Source organism: Scyliorhinus torazame, chromosome 9, assembly GCF_047496885.1.
Source record: "Scyliorhinus torazame isolate Kashiwa2021f chromosome 9, sScyTor2.1, whole genome shotgun sequence".
NCBI lineage: Eukaryota > Metazoa > Chordata > Chondrichthyes > Carcharhiniformes > Scyliorhinidae > Scyliorhinus > Scyliorhinus torazame.
In genome coordinates, this window is record NC_092715.1 from 104,168,250 (window position 1) to 104,191,267 (window position 23,018).

The window sequence follows — 23,018 nt, forward strand, 5'->3', positions numbered from 1 at the left end:
TGGGATTTTTCAGAGAGGATAAGCCAATACCGCCCATTGCTTCCGCACGGATCCAGCGCTGGGCTTTGTTGCTTGCTGTATACGAGTATTCTCTGGAGCACAAACCAGGTACGCAGATAGCAAATGCCGACGCACTGAGCCAATTGCCTTTATCAACCGGCCCCATGTCGACCCCCACGACCGGTGAAGTGGTTGCAACCCTAAATTTTACGGACACCTTGCCTGTCACGGCATCACAGATCCGTGAGTGGACCCAGACAGAGCCAGTCCTGTCAAAGGTTCGGCACATAGTCCTGTATGGTGGGCAGCATAGACAGCTCCCAGGCGAGTTGCAGGCATTTTCCTCCAAGCTGTCAGAATTCAGCGTGGAAGACGGCATCCTCTTGTGGGGGACGCGTATGATTGTCCCGAAAAAAGGCCAGGAGCTGATACTAACAGACTTGCACAATGGGCATCCAGGTGTGACCAAAATGAAAATGTTGGCCCGGAGTTATGTTTGGTGGCCAGACCTCGACACCAACATTGAGAAGGTGGTCCAAAACTGCTCCATTTGCCAGGAGCATCAAAAGTTTCTGCCGGCCGCGCCCCTACATCACTGGGAATGGCCAGGGCGGCCTTGGGCATGTTTGCATGCAGATTTCGTAGGCCCTTTTCAAGGATCCATGTTCCTTCTATTAATTGACGCCCAGTCTAAATGGCTAGAGGTGCATAAGATGCAGGGGACAACGTCCTGCGCAACAATTGAAAACATGCGTTTGTCGTTTAGTACGCATGGCCTCCCCGAGGTGCTGGTCACGGATAACGGCACTCCATTCACGAGTGAGGAGTTTGCGAGGTTCACGAAGATGAACGGCATACGCCATATACGCACTGCCCCTTACCACCCGGCTTCAAATGGATTGGCAGAGCGCGCAGTGCAGACATTCAAAAGAGGCCTAAAGAAGCAGTCTTCCAGATCCATGGACACGAGACTGGCTCGCTTTTTGTTTACGTATAGGACCACCCCCCATGCGGTGACTGGGGTAGCTCCCGCAGAACTCCTAATGGGCCGGAGACTTCGCACCCGTCTTAGTATGGTTTTCCCGGACATTGGCACAAAGGTACGCCGCACACAAGAACGGCAGGGACAGGAATTTTCTCGGCATCAGCCGATTCGGCAGTTTGCGCCCGGGGACCCTGTGTTCGTTGGGAATTTTGCTGGTGGTGCCCAGTGGGTTCCTGGTGTAATCTGTCGCCAAACGGGCCCTATATCTTACCAGGTGCAAGCCCAGGGCCGTCTCCAGCGCAAACATGTAGACCATGTTCAGTCCAGAAGACTATCCCCTCAAAAGATTCCCCGCCCCCGGAGCTCATTTCGACAGCCGCAGAGACAAGAGACAAGGGAAGGTAGTCCTCACAATCTTCCACTGGTGCCTCACTCGAAGCCTGCGCAGGTCATTACAGAACCGAATGGAGATAGAGACGCTGACATGATGGAGGCAGCAGACTCTGACTCCAAGATGGAGACACAGGATGCATCAGAGGGGGAATCCTCGGGTCCACGGGCCGTGGATGTACAACCGTTGCGCCGTTCATCACGGAAGCGCCGGTCTCCGTCTCGTTGCACGCCGCCTGATCCAGCGCTGCGTGCAAATGGTGTCCGGCCTGCGGCAAAACGAGTCCGACGCCCTCCTTCGCCAGGTATGGATTCCTTGGACTTTGGGGGGGGGGGGGGGGGGGAGGGATGTTATAACCTGCCTACTTACCATTGGCTGGGGACTAATGACAATCCCACAATCCTGTGGGAGTATGAGCTTCCCCAATGAGGGGGGCGGAGAAACCATTAGTAAACTCCGAGTATAAATAAAGCTGTCCAGTTTAGGAACCAGCAGGAAGGAGTGTGCAGCAAGGGAAGTTGCTGCTGCTATATATATATATATATATATATATTATTGTAAATAAATGTTATTACTTTGTATCCTTAAAACTCGTGCTGGATTCTTCGTGGCCCTCACAAAAGATATTTTGGGTTGTACACCATTTATATATTAGAGGGTGAGGTCCCCAGCTAGCCGCTAGGTGGTTAACTTGCCCTCCAATGTTCCTCTCCGTTTCATTCATCCTGCTGATGGCACATTAGAAAACCAGGGAATGATGTCAGGATTCAGAATGTCTAATTTCTTGACGCAGGAACACAACTGTTTTATCCGATGTATACTTACTTTTACAGTGAACAGATCAGCAAAGGCTGTTGATGGGTCACTCCTGGAGGCCATAGCGGGTTAGAACGTCAAGAGATTTTGTTCAGGGAGTTGAAAGAGTTTTACTCTGAAACTAATGTGCATGCTTTGGAAATGCTGGCTGCTGACATTGGACATATAAAGGAAAACATTCATCCATTTACATTTACACTCAAATTGTACACACAGGCCAAGATACCAACAAAGTTGGTATGAAAGTAGTTTGGAGGTGTTTGATATTGCTAGTGATTTACTAACATGTTTAAACCAAATTACTTTCAAATATGTTCAGATTATATTTATTGCCAGACTATAGCTGCCATGAAATATAAGTTCGATAAGGGAAAGGTAGTTATATCTCCAACAAGACAACAATATAAAAAGCTCTGACAGGACGATGCCTGGGATACTGAGAGCAATTCTGGGTGCTATATTTTAGAAAGGTGTATTGGTTTTGAAAGAAGCGGCAGCATAGATTTTCCAGAATGATAGCTGCACTCATTGTATTCCCCGGAATTTAAGGTAGGTGAGTAGTTGTGGGGGAGGGTGGGGGTGCAGTGAGGAGATGCAGTTTGGTTGAAATTTAAGATATTAAGTGGAAATGAAAAAGGAATTAGAAACTATTTCTGCTGGTTGGGACAGCTATGGTTGGTCTAAAAATTACACACAGTAAGAAGTCTTACAACACCAGATAATCATCTGATGAAGGAGCTGTGCCCCGAAAGCTAGTGATTCCAAACAAACCTGTTGGACTTTAAACTGGTGTTGTAAGACTTCTTACTGTGTCCACCCCAGTCCAATGTCGGCATTTCCACATCATGGTTAAAAATTAGAGGCAGACTCTTCAAGAGTGGAGTCAGGAAACTTTGACATGCAAAGGGCGATAGAAGTTTGGAACTCTCATCCATTAACAGCAATCAACGCTAGATCAATTGTTAACTTAAAGTGAGATTGCTAGATTTTTATTAATCAAAGGTATAAGGGATACAAAGCAAACGCAGTTAGTTATATGGAGCTAGGCCACAAATCAACGCTGGCCACATTACGGAACAGGCTCGAGGAGCTAAATTGCCTCATCCTGTTACTATGTTCCACTAATGACCATTCACTTTATACGTCACAGGGTCTTCGATGCATCTAACCCATTTGTCTTGATAAATTACTGCTCAAAGACAACAATTACTTGCATATTTTGTCATATTAAAATGTTTACTATCACTCTTTTGGAGCAAGTACATGTTCAAATGAGTAAATATTCATAAGTGTTGGATTACAGAACCATTTTAGAATCATTGTGATCAAAAGCCTAAAATATTGGCAAAAGTACTTACAGATCAACTGGGCTCCATCGAATCTATTGATGACTGAACATTTGGAGTGCCACCTTGTGGTGATTGTTGGAAACCACAACCTTGTCACACAGACGAGAGAGCTGAATATGTCTAATTTTAATACGAACGGTAAGTTAAAAAAATCTTAGGATACAAATAACTAAGCACTTACAGTCCTTCTGTCATTCAACATACAACATAATTGTTCACACTACTCAGAGAAATTTATTTGGTGTCTGTTTTTATGATTAGACAAACGTTTGTCTCCGAATATTCTTCTTGTTTGCTTTGGCATATGTTTATAACTGAATTTACAACTCAGTTGTGAGCAATAACTCAAGAGAATTATTTTCCCTATTTGAAGCATGTGCCATTATCAGCTTAGAAATAAATGAGCCCTGGAAATTTTTTTTTCCAGAGATGACTGAGAAATAAGTTTTGACGCTTGTTTGATACACACTCCGGCAGTTTAAATGATATATGATTATTTTCCTTGTTTATGTTCCATCATCTTACAATCTGCAGTTTATAAAACCTGTTTTGTGCCACCCGACCACTATTTCTTGATTAATCTTACTTTGGCCACTTCCTCTTTTCAGCTTTAATGGCATCTTGCGCTGTTCGCCTTTCAAATGCCTCAACTAAATAAGGAACAGCAATCTGTACCTCCGATGTCGGCTGATGAGGATTGAATTACGTAGGATATCTGGCACAGAAACAGCCATATCAACCCATACTGGTATTTATGCTCCCATCTTCCCTCATCTAAATCTATCACAATTACCTATTCCCCCTCATATATTTGTCTAGCTTCTCCTTAAATGAATCTATAGTATTAAAGCACTCCCTATGGTAGCAAATTCCACATTCTCACCACTCTTTGGGGAAAGTTGTTTCTTCTGAATTCTCTATTGCATTTCTTGATGACGATCTCGTATTATGGTCTCTTGTGCTCTTTCCCACAAGTGGAAACGTTCTCTCTGTATCCACTTTATTTAAACACTTGATAATTTAAAGACTTCTATCAGGTCACTCCTCAGCCTTCCTTTTCAATAAAAAAAAGAGACGTGGCCTATACCTATGCATTTCTGGCATCGCCCTTATAAATCTTCTCTACCTACACCCCTCGTTTAGTGCCTCTACGTTTCATGATGTGGCAACCAGAACTGCCAAAGTACTCTTAGTGTTGTCTAACCAAGGTCTGGTACTAGATTAGTGTAACTTTCCTACTTTTCAATTGTACCCCTCTAGAAATGAAGCCGGGTGTTTGGATTGATTATTCCCTTGTTAACCTGTGGCACAATATTTAGTGATTGGAAATGGAATCCAACAACCAGCATAAAATCTTTTGTAATTCATCTGCTATAAAAATCTTCCAAGACTTTAGCTATCATATCATTAGAATTGTCAAGGTATATTCAACATGTCAAAGGTAGCAAGTAATACAGTGCATTGGGTCATCAGCCCCGTACATATGAAGATGAATTTGTTTTCACATATATTATTAAAAATTCCAAAGCACTTCACTGAATCTTGCCTGATCTGGGCAAGTTGCATGATGCATCATTTTCACACATCTGACTTGCAAGTCTGAACCCAGTTGCAATTGAGTTAATCTTATTAGCACAGTGGCTGAATACTAAGACATAATTATTGTCTCCCATTCAGTGCTCACCTGTTAGGAGGCAGTGAGGTACTACAGGTCATAATCTTTGTGGAAAGTTAAAGTGGTAAACCAGGACTATGTTGTGACCCCCCTCCCCCTCCTCACATTTACTCTTGAAATGACTTTGAGCAAAGACTCAGGTGGCAATAGAGAGGTCACCACCTTTCAACCAACACTTTAATAACCTAATTTAAAGCCACATATTTTCTTTGGTTTTGCAGGGTCAGATATATGAATTGAGATTCCCAAGAGCTTTCTTGTGTGTCTTGCCAGATACATCTTGTGATTTATGGCGCTCTTGGTAACGTGCTTGTGTTTAGAAGATATAGGACAAGGTTATTCAAACAGGCGTTTTACAAGACTCATAACACTGACACCCAGATTGACAAAGGAATTCTCCAGGATAAAACCCTACAGTGATCCTAAAATAATTGTTCTAGTACATCCCCCTGTATTTGTAACTTCTTTCATTTATTTTTAAGTTGAAATTTTTAACCTGGGCAAATCTGGTAGAAATATTTTCAGAATTTGAGGTTGGAGCATTGAATCTTGCCTATTAAGTTGCTATTTTTATTTTCTTTAACTGCATCCTTCACGTTCTGCTGCTTAATAATATTTATGCACTGAAGCATTTAGATATTTCAGCACTCTTATTTCATGATAGTTTGCCAACACAAAAAAAAATCACCGTTCAAATTCATGGACTCCAAACTTTGTCCTAGGGGTAATGCAGTTTTACAATCAATATTTTTTTGAAGATTATTATAGATACAACTAGCATCCTGATGGTAAACATAGATCGCACAATCAAGAAACAACATTCGATTTAGAATAATGTGTTGATAAAAATGTAAAGGTAGAGATTTCCCCAATGTTGAATTGGGATTCCTGCATTTAAAACTGAGGATGTCCCTAAATCAATGGATATATGGATAACGTGAGGGCAGCACGGTAGCATTGTGGATAGCACAATTGCTTCACAGCTCCAGGGTCCCAGGTTCGATTCCGGCTTGGGTCACTGTCTGTGCGGAGTTTGTACATCCTCCCCGTGTGCGCGTGGGTTTCCTCCGAGTGCTCCGGTTTCCTCCCACAGTCCAAAGATGTGCAGGTTAGGTGGATTGGCCATGATAAATTGCCCTTAGTGTCCAAAATTGCCCGTAGTGTTGGGTGGGGTTACTGGGTTATGGGGATAGGATGGAGGTGTTGACCTTGGGTAGGGTGCTCTTTCCAAGAGCCGGTGCAGACTCGATGGGCCGAATGGCCTCCTTCTGCACTGTAAATTCTATATGTTAGCACACAAGACATGAATTCTAACCTAGAATTATGGAAGCATCCAATAAATCATGTCTGAATTTTTTAATGTACATTTGTTTCATGTAAATGTGCAATTTTCAAGTTCACATCAAAATATGGGGTTTGGAATTATTAACAATTTTGTTTTTAATTATTATCCTTCCGTCTTATTGTTTGGGCCCTTTCATAGCGCACAGAACATACCAGCAATGCACACTCACCGTCTTTGTGGGCAGCACGGTAGCACAAGTGGATAGCACTGTGGCTTCACAGCGCCAGGGTCCCAGGTTCGATTCCCTGCTGGGTCACCGTCTGTGTGGAGTTTGCATGTTCTCCCCATGTCTGCGTGGGTTTCCTCCCACAGTCCAAAGTGCAGGTTAGGTGGATTGGCCATGATAAATTGCCCTTAGTGACCAAAAAGGTTAGGAGGGGTTATTGGGATAGGGTGGAAGTGAGGGCTTAAGTGGGTCGGTGCAGACTCAATGGGCCGAATGGCCTCCTTCTGCACCGTATGTTCTATGTATTACTTTATACCCTTGCTGTTCATGTCCAGTAAGTGTCTGGGATAAAATACCTAAACCCAAAGCCCCTCATTGACTGTTTTCACCAAACAATGCAGTCCAGAGGCTTGGAGCACATCAGGAGTGATGCACCGGAAGTCTAATTTCTCTTCATCCATATTGTATCAGTATTAAGAGCCAGCTAACAAATTGCATTATTTACTTTAAGGGAAGATAGTTTGTGATGTGTTAAATAACTGCTCCTGTTTTAATTATGTCAACATCATAGACTAACATTTCTATGGGTAGTGCTAGCTAAAGCAGGCATGACCTGCTGGGACATTAATCCTGATAATAGAAACAATGGAAATTAGATAAAGAAAGATCGTCAAGATTTCAAGTGATGGGGCTGTGACAATTTCCTTTGGCAGCTTGTTCCATTGTGGGATGGTTCCTGGGAGGAAGTATTGCTTGATGCACTGTCTCGTAAACAAATGGTTTTTGTAGTTTGTGTGGATGTCTACCTGGTGTTGTCATTGATGGAGGGGACTAGCCCGTCATTTTTGTTAATTCCCACCATTTAGACCATATTTTATAGAACATGGTCCGACTATTCTTTTAGAATTAGAGCCAAGCAGTCACAGAAAGACAAAGACAAAGTAAGTCAGAGAAGTTAACAAAAGACATGGGCCCGTGTGAAATTGCGCAGACATCCAGCACTAGTTCGACATCATCTCACACTCCTTCAATAGCTCGGTCGGCGGGCGTGCCAAGGAGTCTGCACCTTGCCCACTGACAGTCAAACAGGCAATTTAACCCATTGAGGGACCAACTAAACACAAATTTACATAGTCTGCTTTTACGGTTGGCTGATGCATGGATTGGTCAGGCAGCCTTTACGTTTTAGCTTCAACCTCATTTCAGGGTGGCATTAACTGTCCGAGCTGAAATCAAATTATAAAAAATGTAAAGTACTGAACTGCATGCGGGCTCAAAACACAAAGCACAATGGTCAGTTTAGTCAAGTCAAAGCTTTGCTAGCATCAGCAAAGCTCTCAAAAACCGAAGGAGGACTTGTAACAGGGAAAATAATAATACTGAGCTTTATTAAGGACAGTAAATGTGGTGCTTTCTCCCTGCTTTGAGATATCACAGTATCACAGATAACAAAGCGGAGTCAAGCTGACTTCAAGTGTGACCTTTAAATGAGGCCTATGGGGAATGGCAAGGTGGTGACCAGTGATGTAATTGAAAACCAATTAAAGAGACTGAAAAACAGGCTTTATGGCACAGGGTAATAGCGAAATAAAAATAAGGTATAAAGAAAGGTTTCAAGGAATCATCAGTGGTTAGAACAATTTTGCAAGTTTCTCAAAGGAGGCATACAGAGGATTTCATTATCGGATTGCTCACCGAGACAGACCTCGGCACACAGGGGAACTAAGCAATCTGTTTAATAAAGGTGTATTGTCATTGGTGAAACTTCATACAAGTTCCGTGTCAGTTTTATCCGGAGTAGAGATAAAGGAACCTTTGATAAATTAAAATAATCTTTTATTGTCACAAGTATGAAGTTACTGTGAAAAGCCCCTAGTCGCCACATTCCGGCGCCTGTTCGGGTAAGCCGGTACGGGAATTGAACCCGCGCTGCTGGCCTTGTTTTGCATTACAAACCAGATGTCTAGCCCACTGAACTAAACCGGCCCATAAACCAGATTGAGGATCTTACAAGTTCGGCTAGTAACAGTTTCATCTCTGGATCTGGTTGTACTGTGGTTGAACTCATTGCTGGATGGACACTACAGACACAGCATTTAAGGAATGCTACAGCATCAAAAGTACTTCCGTTAAGTTAGGATTTCTGCAATGTGGTGTCATTCTGGCATACACCCGTTTAATTATACCCTCAAGGCTTAGAATAATCATCATATGATTAGGTGATGGATACTACATACATGATTCCACAAAAGATCCAACCGATGCTTAATGAAGCATTACCTCCCAGTTCCTCTGCTAATCAAACTCAATATTGTGGCTTGACCCATCAATAACAGCAAGAACTGAATCAATCTAACCGATTTTACAGCCGACAAAATGCTTCAATTATCAATGAGAATACTAGTACTGAGTAAAACCAAGAATGGACTAGACAATCCGAGAACATCGGAATTAAAAAAATTCTACCTTTGTACCTTACATTACTCTACTTTAAAATATCATTGTTTTGAGGATAGCAAAACTGTAATTACTTCAACATGTTTACTGATGAACATACTTTGAAAGCAGTATGTTTTTGTAAGTATTCAATAGCTTCAGGATATGGATTATTTATTGGTTCAGTGTATTGTCACATAACACAAAACACAAATAGAGTTCGAAGCACATCTGTAGTGCTCAGCAATTACCCACCCTTTCAAACAACACCCAGGGACAAGGAGAAAAAAATTAGTCTCAACATTTAATACATCATCAGAATCCTTTGATTGAGGTACAACCTTCCCATGTTTTATTCTATATCATAATTATGTTATGTAATAGAATATCATTTATCCAGCCCTTTAACAACACAGTAATGCAACTATTTTACGGAACTACAAAAATACTTTTTGTGCCCAAGTAAAAGAACGGTGTCGATCATTTCTCCTTGAACATACTTAGAGGGTGGGAAATATGAGATTGAATGGCATAGATCACAGATTTTTCAGATCACAATATATTTGCATATAAAATTATATGTACATCTCTATAACAGTTCTGTGTAATTATTTATTCACAGTTATGTTGTCTACTCCATCATCACTTGGCACAGCTATCAATGCTTACCAATTTGAACCACGCATTTGCATGGGAGAGTTACAAAATTACTTTATTAAAAAGTCTTTGATACGTTCTGGCAAAAACAAAGGGGATGGGAAGAGAGATTTATGAATTTGCTGTTTTGTACAAATCTGACATTTTTCTTGCATGGTGAAAAAGATGTCAGAAATCCACACAATTCTCTGTAAATTTAATTTGCAATATATAGTATATATTTACATTGGGGTGCATTATAACAACATCTAGTTTCCCCAGTTTACCAATACATTGGAAATTCATTGAATGCATAGCACATCATTTCATATTATTGCCCATTTGAATAGGGAAAACAAGAATAGGGGTGTCATATCAAATTCAGCTCCTTTCATTATTCTTGTTGCAGATGGAATCTTAAGGGGAGGGAGAAGTTGCTGTCTGTTTATAAAATGTATCTCAAACTATAATCTGACATCTTGATTTGTAAGGAATTTCTTTGCACTATTTAGTTATTACAACAATCACAACACTGACTTTTTAAAGTAAATAAACACATCTCTAATACAGGTTATTAATAAAAAAAAGCACTACAAGACTAAATATAATGGAACAGATCTTCCCTTTCCCCTTTTACATTCTAAATAGCAATTTCATCAATGACAATTCTTTAAAAACTGTACTACACGGATTTTATACTCATGATGTGAAGGCCTGAGTTGGTGGGGAAAGGAAAGTTGTCAAAAAAGCCTGAGAAGAAAAAAAGCTCAGATTTGATCCACTAAATTTACAATAATTTACAGTAGAATATCTTCAAAGGCATTACAATTGATCAACAAAAATATTTTACAGTTGTAAGTACAGAATTTAAATATTCAAGCTTGCCAAGAACTGGGCAATGTGGTCTCAGTGTAAAATGTAAACAGACTCAGTACAAATAACTTTGGAAGGTGAACCAGAGTCCTCTGCCTTTTGAACAGTCTAAAATTTTACTCCGTCCCTAAGTTCCTGCATAATCTTGTGTTAAAATGGATTTAAATTTGCTGTTCTTCAATGCATAATTCAGGTTGATTAGGCTGAAGATGCCCAGATCGGAGAAGATTGAATACTATGATCCAGTGTGTTTGGGGCAGTTTCCCGATATTTGCAGTAGTAAACATGTCCATCTGTGAATTTTTGAAAAAAGAACAAAACATGCCACAGAGATTGTAGCACAGTATAGCATTAACCTCAATACAAAAATATTTTCTTCTTGAGTTAACAACCTTGCGACCTGTAAGGAGGAGTAACAATACTACTGCTCGAGAAGCAGCTCTTGTCTGCACGTTTTAAGTCACATAAGGCATTTACTGTGTTCACTTTTTTATGGCTGCATTGGATGAAGACAAGGCATCACATGCCCTGTTATGTTTTACGGCTGTTCCAGATGTGCTCTGGGGTACTTTTGTGATCAGAGGAGTATTCAAGGGGAGATCTGTGTTCCAATGGTGATCTGGAGTCATAAGGGGACCTTTGGTCCAAGGGAGACCTTGGACCGCTACCAGATGGCCTGTGGTCCACTGGCCAGTCTGAGTGGTATCTGTAATCCCTAGAGGATTTGTGATGGCCTGAGTATTCTGAACTGGATCGATGATCTGAATGAGATCGATGCTCTGAACTAGATCGGTGATCTGAGTGAGATCTGTGATCTGCATGTGATCTACTCTCCTTTGAACTGGCCTCCAGGCCAGACCGGTGATCACGAGTTCTGTGATCATCAAGTTTTCTGTGCTTGCTTTCGCTGTAGTATCTGTAAAATTGACAAATATAAACAATTAATCCAAGTAAATGTAAGTATAATTGCATGGCACATTATACGTCAATAAAGATTTATTGTAGTTTGTGGGACCTTATGTACAATTTGGCTGCTGTGCTTCACTACATAGCAACAGTGATTGCATTTTAAAATATAATTCAATTGTGATGCCCTGATATCACTCTATAAATGCCAGTTAATCATGCAGCCTAGATTCACTCGATGCGAAACTGTAAGTATGAGGACTGACAGACTATTTCCCCTGAAGCAGGAATGATTATTAGACATTTAATAGATGTTTTATAATTATGAAGGTTTTTGATAGGGTGAATGGGGAATTATCATTCTCTCTGGTTCAGGTGTCAATATGGGGCCATCAATTTGAAATGGCCAGCAAGAAAATTAGGTCAGAATAAATGTTTAGAATCGTTAAGCACGGTGAGTTCTGCCACCTGAGGTAGTTGAGGCTAAGGTTTGCATCTTATAAGATAAAAATGCTGACAACTTCCGGTGGCAGCCATGGAGTAAGTGGTCGCACACAAGGTGGCTCCCGCCCGAGGATGGCTTTTTTGGCCATATTGCGGAGTGTTTGGAGGTGAAAACCATGAGAAGAAAGAACTGGTGATTCTCCTTTAGCAGGGAATGTCTCAACCCTATCAAACTAGGAGTGCAACGAGCAAAGAATCACATAAGGCCAAGAGGACTCGCATGGCGCAAAATAGGGAAAGATGGCAGAGATCTGGGATGTTTTTGCCCGCACAATGGATCAACTGGAGGAGTTTCAGCTGCATAGGAAGGTGACCTCGGAGGATTTAGCTAGGGTGACAGGGCCAATTCGGGCTGCCCTGGGGAGAGTGGAGCAGAGGCTGGAGGCGAAGAATGCAACGCTCCAGAAGGTGGAGGAGTCGGTAGCTGATCATGCAGATCGGATGGCCTCATGGGAGGCAGAAATGCTGATGATGGCAGGGGGCCAGAAGAAACTGAGAGAGAAAGTGGAAGACTTGGAAAACTGCTTGAGGAAGAATGGAACGATCGTGGGGCTGCCTGAAGGTAAAGGAGGAACGGAGGCCAGAAAATGTGTGGCTAAGATGATCAAGAAGTTGGTGGGGGAGGGGATCTGCGACCGACTTACTGAAGTGGATCGGGTGCACAGGTTCCTGAGGAGGAAGCCGAAAGCGGGGGAGCTGCCAAGGGTGATTATTGTGCTGCATCGCTATCTGGATAAAGAGAAGATCCTACAGTGGGTGAAGGAGACAAGTGCGTATCTGGGAGGGACATGAGGTACACATCTACCAGGACTTGGGAGCAGAGCTGGCCAAGCGGCGGGTGGGTTCAGTAAGGTCAAGACAGCTCTATTTAGGAACAAGGTGCAGTTCTGGGTGTCATACCCTGCTTGTTTGTGGGTTATGCATGTGGGACAGGAGCACTACTTTGATATGCTGGAGGAGGCTAGTAAGTTCTTAAGGGACCATAGACTGGGGACTTGTGAGAACATAGTATTTTGGGGAAATTCATTGAGAAGTGGACTGGAGGTGCTGTGCTTATGGAGGATGGGGAACTGTACGTGTGTGCATCCAGATATAATGTTTGACTTTGCCCACTTTATTTAATTTTCTGTGTTAAAGCAGAGACTTTTGTATTCTTTTTGTCCTCCTAGCATTGGGAACAGAGTTGAATATACATTAAAGTGTGGGGGTGTTGATGGGTTGTCTGTTAAGGGGGTGACCTCAGGGTGCCGCGGGGCTGGGCAGGGCAGGTGGCTGGGTGCTACGGTTGGGCAGAAGTTGTTGGTCTCGGGTGGGGGGGGGGGGGGGGGGGGGTGTTGGAGCTCTCTGACCAGGCTGAATGTTAGGGGATTGAATGAGCCGATCTTAAAGTGTTTGAAGGCAGACAAGGTGATCATGCAAGAAACCCATTTAAAGGTGGCGGACCAGACAAGGTTGAGGAAAGGATGGGTGGGGCAAGTGTTTCATTCAGAGTTGGATATGAAGGCGAGGGGGGTAGCGGTGCTGGTGTAAGAGGGTGGCTTTCTCGGCAAGTAATATTGTGGGTGATCCCAGGCATAGGTATGTAATGGTGAGTAGGAGGGTGCGCCCATGGTGCTGGTGAATATATATGCCCCCAATTGGGACAATACAGATTTCATGAAGAGGGTGCTGGCGAAGATCCCAGACTTGGACATGTAGCGGTTGATTATGAGGGGTGGATTTCAACACAGTTCACAATTCTAGGGTAGATCAGTCGTGTTTGGAGTTGTTAGATTTGACAAGAGAGTTGTTGGGTAGGGCAGCACGGTGGCACAGTAGATAGTGCTGCTACCTCACGGCGCCGAGGTCCCAGGTTCGATCCCAGCTCTGGGTCACTATCCGTGTGGAGTTTGCACATTCTCCCCGTGTTTGCGTGGGTTTCGCCCCCACAGCCCAAAAGATGTGCATGGTAGGTGGATTGGCCACACTAAATTATCCCTTAATTGGAAAAAATGAATTGGGTACACTAAATTTATATTAAAAAAAAGAGAGCTGTTGGGGGTTTATGGAGTGGATGGGAGGGGTGGACCATGACGGTCTGGTAGGCCAAGGGCAACGGAAGTTTCATATTTTCTGCACGGGCACCGGGTGTATTCCCGGATTGATTTTTTGTCTTGGTCAAAATGTTGCTGGCGGAGGTGGTTGGTATCGAAATTTGTTGATTGTGCTGTTGGATTACATGCTGCACCGGGTGGACCTGCGTGTGTGTGGGGGGGGTTCCAGTGGCTGCAGTAGAGGTTGGATGTGGGCTGTTGGCCGATAAGGGGGTCTGCAAAAAGATAGGAGGTGCTATACTCAACTATGCGGAGCTCAATAAGAGTGATGAGGTCTCTGCCCGTGGAAGTGATCAGGGGAGAGTTTATTTTGATCAGGGTGCGCACGGAGAAGGTGAAGCAGGTGGAAAGACGTAGATTGGTGGAGGCCATTCTGGATGTGGATTGGAGGTACTTGGCAGCCAGAGGTGGGGTTTCTCAAGGAGACAAAGAAGCTCCAGATGGAGTTTGAGCTGATGTCTACAGGGAAGGCGGTGGGGCAGCTGCAGCGGGCCGGGGGGGGGGGGGGGGGGGGGGGGGGGGGATGATGCAAGAGTATGGGAGAAAATCCAGCAGGATACTTGTGCACCAGTTGAGGCGACAGGCGGCGGCGAGGGGAAATGGGTGGAAAACAATATTCAGGGGGGGGTAAGGTGGTCACTGCGACTGGGGAGGTAGACAAGGATATTTGAGGCCTTTTGTCCGGGACTGCATAGTTCGGATTCTCCGGTGGGGGATGGGGGCATGGGGAATTTTTTGTATAATCTGGATTTCATGGTGGTCAAGGAGGGGAAGTCCCCCCCGCCCCCCCCCCCCCCCGCCCAATCACAGGGGAAAAACAGCCGAAGTTGACGGGGGGGAAGAAAAGAAAGGGGGGGGGGGTCCTGAAAAACAGACCAGGGAGGGCACAAGGGGGGGTGGGGGGAAGAGGCGGGAAGGACCTCACGCTGAACCAAAGGACGGCAGAATGTAAATAGGGTAAATCAAGGGAAGGACAAGACAAACCTTTCTATGTAATGCAGTAAATAAACACGGCCAACTTTGTACATAATTCTTATAAATTTTGAAAATGCCTATAAAAAGATTTCACAAAAAAAAAGTGGGGAAGTTTCAGAGGTTGGGAGCCCTAATCTGGCTTGGGTGTGGGCTTGGTGCAGGCTGGGAAGGCCCCTGGCCTGGACGGGCTCTCAGCAGAGTTCTATAAAAAGTTTGGCAAGGAACTAGGAATCTTACTAGTGGAGATGCACAATGAGTCAGTGGGCAAACGGGGAGCTTTCACCCACACTGTCTCAGGCCTCCATTTCACTTATTTTAAGGAAGGGCACCCAGAGGAATGTGGATCATATCATCCGACCTTGTTGCTGAACGTTGAGTAAAGCTGCTGGCTAAGGTTCTGGCAACACACATGGAGGACTGCGTGCCTGGGGATATGGGTGAGGACCAAACAGGGTTCGTGAAGGGGTGGCAGCTGTCAGCTAACATTAAGGCTGTTGAATGTGATCACCGGGGGGGGGTTTGGAATGGAGTTAAGTGACAACGGATGTGGAGAAAGCATCTGACCGAGTTGAGTGCGAGTACCTGATTGAGGTGTTGGGACGATTTGGGTTCAGGCAGGAGTTTGTAAATTTGGTTAGGTTGTTGTACAGGGCCACGACGGCGAGAGTTCGCAAGAACAATGTTAACTTGAGGTATTTCGGTCTGCATTGGGGACGAGGCAAGGGTGTCCGTTGTCTCCGTTGCTCTTCACTCTGGCGATTAAACCTTTGGCAATGACGCTTAGGGCTTCTGGGGGGTGGGTGGACCATTGGGTCTCCCTGTATGCAGACGACCTGTGTTGTATGTTACGAATCCGGCGGGAAGGAGTATGGGGATATTGGCGGAGTTTGCATCATTTTCAGGTGCAAGCTCAATGTGGGAAAGAGTCAAGGTGTTCCTGGTAAACTCTTTGGTACAGGGGAAGGGCTCGGAAAAGTTGCTGTTTCGGCTGGTTGGGCGAAGTGTTCGATACCTGGTGATACAGGTGGTGCATAGCTGGGCCCAGTTGCACAAACTGAATGTGGCAAACTTGGTGGAGGGGGTGAAGGAGGACCTTTAGGAGGTGGGATGCCCTGCCGCTCTCGTTGACTGGAAGGGTCCATACAATAAAAACGACGGTAATGCTGGAGTTACTGTTTGTTTTTCAAAGTCTCCTGATTATTGTGGCCAAATCTTTTCTCGGTAGGATAAATAAGGTGCTCATATTGGCGGGTAAAGTATCCGCATTTTTGGAGAGGGACAGGCGAGGAGGGTGGGTGCCACTGAGCTTGTTGAATTACGACTGGGCGGAGAACATCAAAAAGGTTAGGAGGTGGGCGCAAGACTGGTGTGGGGGTGGATGGAGGAGCCCTCGTGCAGGGGGATGAGTTTAAGGGCATTGTTACTGGCCCCTCTCCCGTTCTTGCCGGCCAGATACCCCATGAACCCAGTGATGGTTTCATTGCTCAGAGTGTGGAATCACGCCGGCAGCATTTAAAGACGGAGAGCTTGTCAAAGTGGGCGCCGATATGCGGCAGGCATAGCCTTTTCCGGTGGGGTTGGATTCCATGTTCAGAACATGGGATCGGGCAGGGATAGTGTGTCTCAGGGATATTTCCTTGGGGGGGGCGGGGGGAAGAGTTCGTGAATCTAGGACAGCTGGAGAGTAGGGGTTTCAACTATCAAGAGGAAAAGGGTTTCAATATCTGCAAGTCAGGCATTTTGTCAGAAAGGAGCTGGCTACATTTCCAAATCTACCATCCCTGGTGTTAGAAGATAAGATTCTGTCCGAGGACGAGATAGGGGAGGGTAGGATCTCCGACATATATGGGGAATTGATGGAAAGAGGCGGTGGGTCCTCCGTGGAGGAAATAAAGCAAAAGTGGGAAGAGGAGCTGGAAGGGGCACTAGAACTGGGCTATGGAGTGAGGCCTTACGAAGGGTAAACGCATCCTCCTTATATGCGAGACTAAGTCTCGTTCAGTGATGCATAGAGCACATATGATGATATCAAGGATGAGTCGGTTCTTCTTAGGAGGAAGGACAGGTGTGGGCATTGCGAAGGTGGTCCCACAAATCATGTCCACATGTTCTGGGCATGCCTGAAGTTGGAGGGGTTCTGGGAGGCCTTTGCAGAACCCATGTTGAAGATTCTAGGGGTGAAAGTGGCTCAGAGCCCACAGATGGCAATATTCGGTGTTCCACCTCCGGGAGGATCCGGAGGAGCAGGTGGAGAGAGAAGCTGACATGTTGGCCTTTGCCTCCCTGATAGCCCCAATGCGGGTATTGTTAGGGTGGCGGGACCCAGAGCCGCCTAAAGCGGTTGGGTGGGTGAGTGGTCTGGCAGAACTTCTGCACCTGGATAAGATAAAGTTTGCAAGCAGGGTTCAGAGGGGGGGTTCTTCTCCAGGTGGAGGTTGTTCATCGACTTCTTTAGGAATAGGAGGTTTGGGGTGGGGGGTGAGTTGGTTTCCTTTTGGGTATTAGAAAAAGGGGCAGGTGATGTGGGTTGGAATATAGTTTTTTTTTTCGTATTTGGAGTTTAATTTGGGAGTGATGATTATTGGTGCTGCCTGTTACTTGTAAATAACTGAAAATGCCTCGAATAAAAATATTTCAACAAAAGGAAAAAAATATTATAAACATTTGTAAAGGTGGGCGGCACGGTGGTGCAGTGGTTAGCCCTGTAGCCACGGAGCTGGGGAGCCGGGTTCGATACCGGCCCCGGGTCGCTGTCTTTGTGGAGTTTGTACATTCTCCCCGTGTCTGTGTGTGTTTCACCCGCACAACCCAAAGATGTACAGGTTAGGTGGATTGGCCACGCTAAATTGCCACTTAAGTGTAAATAAAATAATTGGGTACTCTAAATTTATGAAACAAAACATTTGTAAAGAATATCATATTTTCCCCAATATCACCATGTTATACTATGAAACAGGAATATGTGTCTGGGGGAAGTGAAGTTAGACAGCAAGGTCGGTGTGAAAGCAAGCATGTTGATGTGGAGGTGAATAAAAGACGGGATACCAGTAAGCAGCATGGAATAGAAATTTGCAGAGATAAGGGGGTCAATTACAATTTAGCTACTGTATTTCAAAAGGTAAGTTTACAACTGGCAAAGAACATAAATGAGTATTAAGTTTATTTTTACCCAAAAGATTTTTATATTCTGGGAAGGGGACTTCCAAAGAAATTTAAGAACATTGAAAGAGAAAAAACATACTTAAAGAGAGATTGGAAGCTGTATGGGTGGGAGTGGCCATGACATCCTGAAGAATGTGCCATGCTTAGAGAAAGCTGTGAAAGAAGCACAGCCAATCCTAACCACCCTTACAAAGTATTTTGTCTGCAAGGTTTTGATTCAAGTCTTGGATTTCCATTACTGAGGGAGAGAGAACCCCTATGAAATACTTCCCCTATAGCAGCAGTGGATATTTTGTCATACTCTTACTGGGATTTTTAATCGATTTAAATTTTGGGGGGAAATGTTGCCTGAAAAAGGGTGTTTAGCTCGGAGTTGAACGAAGCAGAAATATTTTGGGAAATGTTTGTAAAACTACTTTTTAGTTGTGTAAATGTAATAGTGTTTAAATTTCTTTTTGTTAATAAATATTATAATTTGATATTTAAAATTTCTAAAAGTGGTTTTGCAATTGTTGCTCCTGATGTCAGAAAACATACTTTCTCGTAAAAAAAATACAAATCGCAAATCGTTGTGATAGCTTGTCCAAGTTTCCCTTTGGGATTTGGTCAGCCCGACAATAACCACCTGCCATATCATAACTCATTTGGTGCAAAGGATATCAAGCCATATTAACTGGTGTCAACATGATGAGCTGAATAGCTCCTATGTAGCTATTCTTTAAGTCTTTAAAACTAAATTACTCAATTTTCAAGAAGCAAATGCACACAAACGCACCAAATAACTTAAAAACTGCTCAATCCAGCTGAATAATGTAAAGAATGGCAATTTTACATCAAGCCTTTTCCATATTAAACTTAAATAAAAGCTGGCAAAGCTTCAAAATTCCTCAAAAGCTACAGTATTTTATACTTGAAGCAATGTGTGTAGCCACTTCAATCTACCTGCTGTCAGATCGGTAATGGTCTCTGTCCCGGTGGTCTTTGCCATTACTAAATGAGGAATATGGTCTTTTCCTCGAGGAATCGCTTTTCCGATAGGAATCTCCATGGTGGCGATCTCGGTGATGGTCGTGATAATGTGATGAGTGATGTCGTTCAGACGAATGGCTATCCCTACTGCTATCATCATTGTGAGAATTCTCCTTGAGTTTTTCAGATTCTGTTCAATAAAAATGGAATCATGATTTTGTTATTAGATTCAAGTTTCTCCAACAACAATTAATGGCTCTTTTTATGCCTCCATCGGAGGGTCACCCCTGACTTTAAATTATGAGAGAATCCAATACTTTACACAATTGAAATGAGACGGTAAACTATAATCCTACCTGTGTGTTTGGCATTGTGGATGTTGAGGCTGCTGCTGTGCTGATCATTATGCTGCAAAGACAAAACACAGATGATAGAACAAAGAATGAATCCAGACAAGTTGACAGTAGAGGAGTTTTCATGACACAAACAAATTATCCTATTACATCAGAATTGCTCATCTTTCAAATGCTGCTCGTTAATGCTTTTTTAAAATATGGTGTCAGTTTAGCACAGTTTGCAGCACAATTATCTCAAAGTCATGGGTCTAAGTCCTACTGCAGGACTGAAACACACAGGCCAGCTGGATCCTTTGGTGCAGTGCTGAGGGAGTGCTACATTACTGGCAATGACATGCATCAATTCAGACAGTTATAGGAGGGTCACTCTGCCTGATATGACCAACAATTAACTATACGAGGAGCAGTTTGTGGCATTCTGGAGAGGTGTGGTAAAGTGCGTCATGACAACAGATCTTTCCATTTTCCATAGACGTACAACTGTAGACCTGTTTTGTCTTGTGCCCAATTCAAACACTTGTTTCACATCAAGAGTTGTACTCACTTTTGTCAAGCTCTCTTTCCTAAACTAGCACACAGGTTGATTCAGGAGATTAATATTAAACTGTCAGCCTTTGCGCAGGGTAACACTCTCACATCTGACTCAAAAGGTAATGGCTCAACCCCCATTCCAGGGCACATACTCTAGGCCAGGGAGCCTACAACAATCATTCTGAAGCTGTATGCAGCTCTTGAAGGACTTGTGTGCAGCTCGCAACCTTGATCAATCAAACTAACTTAAGGGTAATTAAATGGCTTTTTAAAAAAAACTTTTATTAACAGTGTACTTGTGAGAAGCCGTCATTCAATTAGAGTAACCGGTTATCCAGCACTCTTATCAAAATAGAATTCTCTAGTATCTGGAATTTCTGACAGCTCAATTCATTTTTAAAAGCTGATCACTTTCAGTGTTCATGTAATGCATTTAAAAACTAATAATAATAATAGATTGTAAATCTACAGATTTAGGCTTTACATGGAAATGATTTAATTATTGGGTCAGTTTTGGTTATTGCGCCTGAACCTACCCTCTTTGTGTCGAGAGTAATATAAATCCTTATTACTCAGCAACACCCATTCCCTCGCATCACTGATAACAAAGAATTTACTGGAACAACGTTTTCTAAAAACCTTTCAATGTCATCGATGATCAGATTCTCTCTTTAACAGATATTACTGGCATTTGATTAATAGCATTACAGCTCATACGGTATTGTTTCTGACTAAATTTAAACAATGGCTTATCTTGTTATTAAGTTTGACGACTTCTGGTCTAGGCTAACATCACTGGAGTACGGAGGAATTCTTTTAGTCAGAGGTGTCTCTATCTTCACTACAAGGACACCAACAAGCAAGAGATGAAGAAACTGGACAATGACACTGACATCTGGGACCTCCAAGATGAAATGTTAAAATCGTATCTGCCCTCTTGGGAGGATGTAAATAAGCCCATCTCCTATTTGAAGAGGAGCAGATTTTTCCCAGTCTCCTGGCCAACATTTATTCCTCACAGTAACAGTCTTCTATGGTAGTCAACTCAGTGCCAAGTATAGCTTGGTGTTGCTCAGGAGCTCCATTCTGGAATGGCAGTCTCTTTTGCATTTACTACAGAGGAAGACAGTGGGCTAAGGTGCAGGATTCACTGGCCTCTGTCTTTTCTGGGACCTCTTCTCAGCTAGCTAAGCTTTTCATTTCTGCTTGCCTCTTCCAATGCCCTTCCAAACAGTCAGCCTCCATAGGCCGCAGTTGTTAGCAACTGTCTCCCAGATGTCAGTATCAGTGTTCCCCATTTTCATATTTCACTTGCAGCTGTCCTTATAGTCGATATGAACATCCACGAGGTCGTGACTTTTCACTGTACAGAAGACCATCAGGTGTATGGCCACCCATCCATCCATTGAACACCGGCAAGTTCCGCAGATGCCACAGGTTTAGCAATGAGTGTATGCTGGTGGAATTAGCACACTCCACGACCTCAGAGTTGATGATCTCATCCAACCATGGATATGTCCAAGACAACGAAGGTGGGAACCAGTCTGTTTTTTCTCCTGCCTAGCATTTGTCGCCCATGTCTCAACTTGTTCTCAGTCATGTTGCTTTTGTTCCACACATTCTTACTCAGCTTGGACATAACAGCTACAGATTTTACAATGTGTGTATGTTGATCTCAGCATCAAGTGACAGACTACTGGGGATTGTGGAGCCTAGATATGAGAAGCTTTCAATAACCTCCTGCTCACATTGTCAGTGCTGACAGATATTGGCATGGTAACATGCATGATATTTGTCTTCCTGATGCCGATGGTCAAACTAAAATCTTTACAAGCTTGAGAGAGCCTGTCCATTTGCTGAACCTGTTCCTTGGTATGGGCTGCTGGTATGGCATCGACTTGGTGCATCTTTGCCTTGGATCTCAGACTGAATAGCTGTCAGTTCTGGTAAGACAGGCTTTGCAGATGAGCTGAAGGCATATGACAAAGGGAATTATCAAGGAAATCAAGGTTTATGGGGATAAGGTGGGAAAGTTGAGTTGAGAATTATCACATCTGATCAGTCATGATCTCATTGAATCATGGGGCAGACTTGATGGACTGAATTACCTATGTCAGCTCCTATGGAGAACAGCTAAGAGAAGAATATACCAAAGAGTGTCAATGCCAGAATATAACCCTGTTTGACCCCACTGCATATCTCACCAAGGTTCCAATGTTGCCATGTCATGGTTGGCCATACCCATTCTTTCTCTTTATCTGACACCATTTTATACTCTTAACTTAATAAATCTGAAAAACAACCGATTGTTTAAGCGATTTTAAATGAGAACTGTTGATAACACTTAACCCTTCAGTTTATTGGCTGCATGTAAATGAAAATGAAAATGAAAAAGCCTTTTATCAGCAGCCTTTTCTGGTGCAATTCACATGCAGTATCCCCAGGTCAATATTCAGTCTTTGAACCTTGTAAGTATCCTTCTTGTTTATTCCCTTATTTCCCCTTTCTTTGTTGCACTTTTTAATCCATGGATGATTAATGGACCTGTGTCTTCAAGGCCCCTTTAATGTAACCTATATCTTTAATTCAAGCAGAAGCCTATGCTGGTTTGGACTGGAGTGCAGACTGACACTAGTGACAGGGATTGGTTGGGTCTTATTTATTTGGCTGATGGCCAATGAATTGGCCCAAAAGGCTGTGCTCTGCCCGGTAACAGGTGGTGATTGGATCTGATCCCACTGGAATGTTTTCAGAGTCACGAGGTTTTCAGTTTGGTTTCAGTTCAACTCCTGGCAGCTTAGAGAGAAGACCCACTCTCTCTCCTCTTTTCTCCAGAAAGGCTGTGTTCCT

At 43.5% G+C, this 23,018-nt stretch overlaps 1 protein-coding gene across 4 annotated transcripts in view; it reads right to left on the reverse strand.

Moving 5' to 3' along the window:
• Nucleotides 1-9,320: 9,320 nt before the first annotated feature.
• chd1 (chromodomain helicase DNA binding protein 1) overlaps nt 9,321-23,018 on the reverse strand; it is a 299,232-nt gene continuing 285,534 nt past the window's right edge. For all 4 annotated transcript variants that reach the window (XM_072516362.1, XM_072516363.1, XM_072516361.1 and 1 more), the window contains 3 exons: nt 19,638-19,689; nt 19,255-19,471; nt 9,321-11,588 (listed from right to left, as the gene is read on the reverse strand). In XM_072516362.1, the coding sequence (XP_072372463.1) occupies nt 11,204-11,588; nt 19,255-19,471; nt 19,638-19,689 (654 nt within the window). In that variant the 3' untranslated portion in view covers nt 9,321-11,203. The remainder of the gene's footprint in view (nt 11,589-19,254; nt 19,472-19,637; nt 19,690-23,018) is intronic.